Source organism: Myotis davidii, unplaced genomic scaffold, assembly GCF_000327345.1.
Source record: "Myotis davidii unplaced genomic scaffold, ASM32734v1 scaffold370, whole genome shotgun sequence".
NCBI lineage: Eukaryota > Metazoa > Chordata > Mammalia > Chiroptera > Vespertilionidae > Myotis > Myotis davidii.
The window spans coordinates 8,418,047-8,426,826 of record NW_006288615.1 but is presented as its reverse complement, the minus strand read 5'-3'; the positions used below and the strand labels follow the sequence as shown (position 1 = coordinate 8,426,826).

The following is an 8,780-nucleotide window of genomic DNA, read 5'->3' as shown; positions in this document are numbered from 1 at the left end:
GGAGCCGGGCAGCGGCAGGTGGGTACCCTTGGCTTCCTCCATCACTGGAGCACCCAAGCCTCCCGTTCACTTCAGCTGCCTGGCTGCCAGCCGCCATCTTGGTTGGCAGTTAATTTGCATATCACCTTGATTAGCCAATGGGAAGCATGTCGGAGGTACAGTTAATTACCATGTTTGTCTATTATTAGATAGGATAGATGGGTATATGAAGTACATTAGCTACATGAAATATATTCCTTCTTAAAAATAAGGGAAGCTATAATAAGCTAATTATAAATAGTATTCTTGATATAAACTAAACAGCTTTAGATTTAAAAGTAATACTTTTCTACTTACCTCAGCTTCCTTTTCCAGCAAGATCTGATCTTTATTCATGTCCTCATTTTCCACCTTTCTAAGAGTTGAAAAAAATTACAATTATAATACGGCAACAAATATAAGTTGGTTATTTCTGATGACAGATAACCAAAGTAACATTTCACTTTACATTCCTCAGACATGTATCTACTTAAAATTACATATATTTATCATTTGTCTAATTAATGGCATGAATAAATGAGGATGAAAAAAGAACAACATGAAATGGAAAATACAAGAGATACTCTAAGCTGGGATGATGATACTTCCATCGTTATCTACTAAAAATACAGCAGCTACTTTCTGAAGAATACTTTTTTGAGTTATTCTTTATAAACACAGACTATGTCCATCACACTAAAAATAAGGAACAGGATCTGAGGTCTAAGCAGAGGGGGCCAATACAGAGACCCCAGCTCATGAAGACACAGCTTCTAATATGCTGAGGCAGGCCTAACCGTGGTCGGCAAACTGCGGCTCGCGAGCCACATGCAGCTCTTTGGCCCCTTGAGTATGGCTCTTCCTAAGCCTCAGGAGTACCCTAATTAAGTTAATAACAATGTACCTACCTATATAATTTAAGTTTAAAAAATTTGGCTCTCAAAAAAAATTTCAATCGTTGTACTGTTGATATTTGGCTCTGTTGACTAATGAGTTTGCCGACCACTGGCCTAGTCCATTGCCTGGTTGTCTGCTCCTTGTTGCTTCTACCTTTCTTAATGTCTAGTCCCCACATTAATAAAACAATAAAGTAACTTTAATGTAGTCTTTGTATATATGCATATATCTATCAAATTTTAAAAATGTGAATATTTTAATGAACTACAATACAGAAAATTATTTCACTGAATGCTGTACATTACTTATTTATTAAGCTCTATGCACAGATGTGATTTTATCAGACATGAATCAGGTCTCAAAAACCCTTGAGGATAGTAAACAGCTGAATGAGGGTGGCCATGTGCACTGAGGAGTAGACCTGCTGCTCCCACCTTAGCCCTTGGGGTGCTGTACTTTCTTAATGTGAGTCTGTCCTCATTTATAGACAGACTGACAGTTTTGAGAAAGTACCCCACCACATGTATATGGCTTTTCCATTTAAAACTGTTCTGTCCGTGCAGATGATTAAAGCTGCCTTTAATAGGCAAAAAAGGGCACAATTTGATTAAATTAGCAACAAGTAGCCTATAATAGCTCGAGTAGAAAATCAAATCATATTGCTCTTAGGTCAAAGAAGAAGAGCTGGACACATACAGGACAGTGTGACTTGGGGTGACAAATATGGACAGAGAGGGATAGTCTCACCTGCCGCCCCTTTTGAGCCTCTCAGAACGGAAGTTCTCATAGTGAAGGTCCTGGGTCACCTCCTGGAGGTCCTGCATGTGAGTGCTGAAAGAGGTAAGAATGCACCAAGCTGGGCTCCATGCATGTGCCATTTGCATGAAGAAAACAACCAATCACAGACCCAAAAGAACCCCTGGAACTAAAACTCCACTTATTGCCTGGCAAATTGTACACAAAGTTGATGGAATTTGGGGATAAGGCTGTGGAAACATCTACAGAGGTGTATCCTTCCTTGCTCCCACAGTAAATGAACAACACACCCACCCCACAGGGCCAGGTTAAGAGCCCCTCCATGGGGCCTCTACCACAGGTACGGCCAAATTCTGCACAAAACTATCATCCCTGGACAGGGCCAGATGCATTGACATTAGGAGATTTTTTTAGGTAAACAGTGTCTGAAACAGAACACACTTTCTGAACGTACTTATAGAAAACATGCAATTCAAATATTCATGACTTCGTATGCTTACAATGTATGTCAGAGAGAGTTAACTAGCTTAAGCTATGGGGAAGAACACAAAATGAAGTATTAACATTCTGGATAAAATAGAAACAGCACTTCAAATCTTCTAATCACTGTATGGAACATTCCTGGGTTTCTGGCTGAGTTTTTTCCAATATGTAAGAACTCAAAGAGTAGAGAGATTATATTCCTGTTACTCTGGATCCAGGGAATAGACTGAGTAATGGCAAAGGGGTGGCCCATTTTCCCTCTTTCTGAGAAACATAACTGACACCAAAGTTCCCTCTTCAGCCCTCCACACCCTCCACCTCTGACAGGATCATGACAGCTGAAAACCCACCCCTGAAGGGGCCAGGTGCACTTTAAATGACTGAAATACGTTTAATAGAGCTTGAATAGTAAATTTAATGGTATTTTTTTAGTGATTTTAATTCACTAAAACTGCTAACCCAAGTGAAGCATATGTGGCATATAGAGCAGTTTTCAGTTAGTTAAAGTTTATCTAGATTAGCCATTGTTTGAACTCTTCTGATTAAAGAGGTTTGGCAATACTCTTTCTTTCAACCTCCTCATTCCAGAGCAACAGCATTACATGTATGTTGCTAAATGTGGAATCTATTTTTAGAGAAAACAGTCTGTTTTTCTAGTCAGGGCTGTCCTAGTTGCTAGGACTCAATAGAGCAGTGGTTCTCAACCTTGGCTGCACATTAGAATCACCTGGAAATCTTCTTAAAATCCTGATTTCTGGGCCTCATCCTCCAGAAATTCTGTTTCGTTGTTGCTAATGTTGTGGCCTCACCCCATAACAAAATTTCCAGAGGATGAGGCCCAGAAATCAGGATTTTAAAAAGATTCCCAGGTGATTCTAATGTGCAGCCAAGGTTGAGAACCACTGCAATAAGAGGAATAGAATGAGGGCAACGCTGAGAGAGCCTGAGGCTGACCAGCAGTGGCAGCATACCCCAGCTGGCCCCTAAGGCAGATCCAAACACATTCTCCCTGGAGCAGGAGGTGACTCTTGCTGGGAATGGCCACTGCACACATTAAATCTAGTCTACTTTTAGCCTCAAAAGAGACCCTGGCATTCAATGAGAAAGGAGTACTGAGCTAAAGGTCACAGGTGGAAGGGCTAGTTCAGATCATTCCAGAGGGCCTACAGGTGCGGGCCTTCTGTACTATGCTGCGGCAGGCCCACTGCAGGCACAATGGAAGTCCCATGCACATCCCACACTCTGTGCTGAGCTCTGCCAACTGTAGTGCATGACTGTCTTACATGAGCATTGTCCTCAGCTTCAGAAAGTCGTTGTGTTCTGGGTTCTCCACTTCCACGACACCCCACGGATAGAGGCGGCCTCGGACCTTCTTGCCTTTGGCTTCTATCAGCTGATTGGATCCAACCACAGAGAACGGGATACTGGCCTAGAAAGAGACACACAGGGTTGACAGGCTCCACACAGGGACTGCCACATTCACTGAAAACACAGGAGCATCAACACAGAGGGACACTTGGCTGCTACCACAGGATTACTTGGAAAGCTTATGGTGCACACTTTACTTGGAAGTGGCAGGCATCTTCCAGACAGGACAAACTGCACGAACAAATTAAACCTGCAATTAAGATTTCTAAGCCTTACAGTGACAGGTCACAATTCCCAGACAAATTCTCTAAGTCAAGGCTCCAGGATCTGGTTCTTCACCAACTCCTCCCATTTTGAATGCGGACAGCAGGAAACAGGAGTCAGTCACTCTGTGCACCTGGAATTCTTACCTTGAGAAGTCTGGTCTGCTCTTTAAAATCTTCATCTTCATCTGATTCTGCATCAGGTAAGTGGTAGATTTTGATGTTATGTTCTTCAATTTCATCCAGAATCTGAAAGAATGACAAAATCAGAAGCAATTTTAACAAACTGCACAAATTTTAGTCAAGCCTAACTCATCGGATTGGGAAATACATCAGAATTACCCAAACTTCAATAAAAAATAAAATGGATTACGACAATTATTTTCAAAGCTTTCATGAACTGCTAAAATGGTATTTAAGTATTTGGAGGGACCTCTGTCCATAGTAACACAATATACCACCACCATCCATGTACACCCTTCCCCCAACCCCCACTGTGGCCAGAATGACAAGTGCCTGAGGAGAGGCACAGACAGATGCTGCCAGTAGAGAAGAGCCACAGGTGTTGTCTAAAGGGTTCCTGAAGAACACAAAGGAGTCTCATAAGGAGGGGGAGAGGCACCTGGAGAAAATCTGTCAAAATCATAAGGGGAGAACACAGGAAGTCCATTTTGGTAATCACAAGAAATCTAGGATGGTGGAACACAGGACAATGAGTTGGGTAAGTCAGAAGAACCCCTGGGGTTACCAAGGGGCGAATCCCCAGAATGCCAGGCCAGGGTCTAAGATCTGGGATCCAGACTTTTACTCAATAGGCAAAAAGTGGCCTCCAGTGAAACCTTACACTCTACTGTCAACTAGGGAGCAGACCACTAAGAGGGAAGGGAAAAAAGGCTGGAGTTGGGGAAAGCAATCATTCATCTGTCTATATGCTGGGCACTCCATAAGGTATGAGGAAGGCTGGAGCTCTGCTTATTCTCACACCAAGACTTGGGCATTGTGGATGGAAAAAGGGGTCCTATGGAAAGTAAGCTCACAGGGTGACCTAGTCATAAATTCCTGCAAAAATAAACTCATAAAAATTCTCTACAGTTTGGGTGTTTCTTATGCCCGACAGCTCAAGGGAAGAGAGAAGATAATCCAAGCCAGCAGGGAACACCCACCTCAAACCCTGCTCCCAGATTTGTTCTTCCTTTTTTTTTTTTGGTTAATCCTCACCCGAGGATATTTTTTCCATTGATTTATAGAGAGTGTGGAAGGGAGGGAGGGAGGGGGAGAGAGAGAAAAACATTGATGTGAGAGACAAATCTATTGGTTGCCTACCATAGGCACCCAGATAGGTGGAATTTGTTCTTAATGTAGACCTTCCATTGAACACATTGTTTGCAGCTGGACAGGTGAGCCCCAAGTTAAAGGGATTAGGAGAGGGTAGATGGACATCAAGGCATAAAACAAAGGAGGGTGGGAGAGGTTTGAGAGGTTCCTTTAGATCAGGAGTAGTAAAGAGAAGGGGTTAAAAAGGCCCAAGATAAAAGAGATTAGTGCACCAAGTATTTCAATTCATTTCAGAGTTTGAAATCAAGCCCTAAGTGTTTTGAGTATAAGATGAGATGGGTATAAAGCATGCTACCCTGGGTACCTCTTTCCCCTATCATTTGAAATGGAATGTAACACCCTAAAGAAGGTGAAGTTTCCTTAAGTGAAAGCGCTAAAATACTGACTATAACATATAAAAATGCCTAAGCTTTCAGGGGTTCCTTCAAGGGCCTGAATATTTCCTAAAATATTGGCAGCCTCCTGAGACAGTAAAGGGTATAGTTGAGAAATATGAGTATATACAATTTAGAAACTCTGCTATGGAAAAGACAGCCAGAAAAATGTGAACACACAAAACTCAGACTTCGACATAATAGTCTAAAAACAAGAATATCTGTAACTCAATGAAAAGAGAGGCAAGTCTCTAAAACCTAAGAGAATGCCAAGGGCATCGAGCAGGAGGAAACACATGACAAAAACTGGTGATACATCAGGAATGTCGGGGAGAGAAGATCGTGCTTGAATGCTGCTTTGGGAATAAGCTTATTTTGAGGAAAATTTAGCCATCTTTCAAGTATTTAAACATGCATTAATTTCCTTTTCAAAATTTTGTCTGACTTTACAATTGTGAGATGACAGATGTGGACAACTGTTCAACACATAAACATTTCTGAGTGTCTAACACGTGCCAAGTCCTGTTCCAAACTTTTGGAATACACAAGCAAGCAAAGATCCCAATGTCAGGGACTGGGGGGTGGGTAGGAAGACCCACAAACTCACTGAAGAACACTATGCATGCCATAGATAAGGGTGAGAGGCATGCTTTCTGCGTAAGACTTAGAAAGTCAAGTGGCAGAGTCATAGGTATGACATAATCCTATTCTGTAAAAACAAAAACATAAAGAGACCATGTTCTAGAACAGTGGTTCTCAACCTTCTGGCCCTTTAATTACAGTTCCTCGTGTTGTGACCCAACCATAAAATTATTTTCGTTGCTACTTCATAACTGTAATGTTGCTAATGTTATGAATCGTAATGTAAATATCTGATATGCAGGATGGTCTTAGGCGACCCCTATGAAAAGGTCGTTCGACCGCCAAAGGGGTCACGACTCACAGGTTGAGAACTGCTGTACTAGAAGGACAGACACCTGTTAATAGTGGTTATTTTTGAGGATAATTAAAGGAATTCTTATTTGTAGAATATAGCATACGAGCTTGGAATTCTCAATAAGCATACAAACAGGTATGTAATTTAAACAGGTAACTAAATCTCTATGGGAGAACAGAGACCACAGCCAGCTCAGGAGCTGGAGGACCGCTGTGCAACCTCCACAGCTAAATGCAGGCCTCTCAGCCTTCTGACACCAGACTATTATCATTAGTACACGTTCCCAGAAAAATGTGGGGGTTACAGTGTTTAGATGGAACAGAGAACCGCAGGGAGATCCTCCCACCCAGTGCACATTGTTACCGACCATGAAACGTGACTGCACATTAGCCATCTTCTAGGCACTGAGGGGAAGTTCACCTAAGGTGAGTTATAAGAAACAGTAGTAATTTGATACCTTTGTGAAGGAAAAATACTAAAAAATTAGAAGTATTGGGTGCTGGTTAAAACTGCCCCACATCTCCATCGCACTTTGCTGCCTGCCCCACAGTCACTCACCCTTTTCTTCAAACGTTCCCGTTCCTTCAGAGTGAGGGTATCAGCTTTCGCAATGACAGGCACAATATTGACCTTGTTGTGTATCGCCTTCATAAACGCGACATCTAAGGGCTTAAGCCCGTGTCCAAAGGGCGAGATGAAATAGAAGCAGCAGTGTACCCTGTTGTCCACGATGTGCCGTCGGTTGAGGCCGCTCTCATCATGTAGGTACCGCTCGAACTGCTCGTCAATGTAGGAGATGATGGTCTTGAAGCTGAGACACACACACACACACACACACACTGAGGATCAAGGGTACAAAAGGCAGGCAGGCAGACACTAACTTCAGAAACAAAGCAAGTTTTCTTGTCCCCTGTGCCCCACCTCCCAAATATAATTTTGTAACTCATCTGTAAGATGGAAATGGAAACTGACTCCTCCATTTGGCAAGATGGATATATCTGGAAATTGTGCCAAGAGCTAAGGGCCGGGGGTCAAAAGTCAGAATGGAAGAGGTCATAAGAGCCTGGGCTGCCAATGCTTTTAAGGGGCGTGGTAGCAGCAGCAGAACATGGCAAGAGGAGGCAGTGAAGATGTGGAGATGGTAAGCAGCGCAGCCACAATGCCAAGGCCAACCTGCAGGAGGGGCAGTTCCCAATGATGGGGAGAGGCCTCCCTGTCCTCCCTTTTCTACCTAGTGTTGGGCATTGATGCTTTATGCTCCTGGGTAGGACCAGGGGCCTCCGTACATGAAAAGGGATCCTCAGCAGGATCCTGGGAACACTGCTATCATTTTCTACTTGTGCATTTCCAAATTGGTGCAAATGCCAGTGATCAGCCATTTTCAGGGACTGGGTCTTGAGTGACTGAGAGAGTTCCAGAGGAACACTGGACCCCAATATTGTGTCTACTGGTTACAGCTCCGATCAGGACAGAGGGCTGACTCTACAATCTCAGATCTCACTAGAATGTTCTTAAGAGGGAAAAAACCCTTATTCTCTGTGAAATTCCTTATTTAAAATATCCTAATTAATGTGCCTTAATTGTCTTATTAATTCCCTGGCCAGTGTTCTCAGTGGTTAGAGTGTCAGGCACGCATCAAAGCGTCAAGGGTTCGATTCCCAGTCAAGGGCATGTACCTGGGTTGCAGCTTTGATGGAGGCCCCAGTGAATATGTCTCTTTCACACACTGATTTCCCTCTCACCCTCCCTCCCAATGGAAAAAATATCCTCAGGTGAGGATTAACCAACAAATAAAAATAAAAAGTGTCCCATTATTTTGCCATATCCAGTTACTCCATATCCAATAATTACTCAGCACTATACATTTAAATATAGCAAAACAAACAAAAGTGGAGAAGTAACCACTGACACCACAGAAATACAAAGGATTATAAGAAAATACTATGAATAAGCTGGACAAAGTGGATGAAATGGACAAATTCCTAGAAAAATACAATCTCCTAAAACTGAATCAGGAGGAATCAGAAAGCCTGTATAGGCGAATAACAACAAAAAACTCCCAGCAAACAAAAACCCAGGTCCCGATGGCTTCACAGGTAAGTTTACCAAACATTCAAAGAAGAACTAACACCTATACTCCTCAAACTATTTAAGAAAATCCAAGAGGAAGGAACACTTCCAAATCCTTTTTATGAGTCCAGCATTATCCTAATTCCAAAACCAGATAAAGATACTATAAAGAAAAAGGAGATCCAGCACAGAAGCTCTCCCACTGCAGACACAGCTGACTCTCATAGCCAGTTAGCCTGGAGGTCAAATCACCCCCGACAACAATCAAGGCTTAACTAC

At 42.6% G+C, this 8,780-nt stretch overlaps 1 protein-coding gene across 1 annotated transcript in view; it reads right to left on the bottom strand.

Moving 5' to 3' along the window:
• Positions 1–8,780, bottom strand: part of SEPT2 (septin 2) — a 30,445-nt gene that overhangs the window by 5,653 nt on the left and 16,012 nt on the right. Inside the window, exons 5-9 of the mRNA XM_006760530.2 lie at positions 6,990–7,242; positions 3,933–4,034; positions 3,438–3,583; positions 1,663–1,746; positions 337–394 (exon numbers count right to left, since the gene is read on the bottom strand). Of these exons, the coding sequence (XP_006760593.1) occupies positions 337–394; positions 1,663–1,746; positions 3,438–3,583; positions 3,933–4,034; positions 6,990–7,242 (643 nt within the window). The remainder of the gene's footprint in view (positions 1–336; positions 395–1,662; positions 1,747–3,437; positions 3,584–3,932; positions 4,035–6,989; positions 7,243–8,780) is intronic.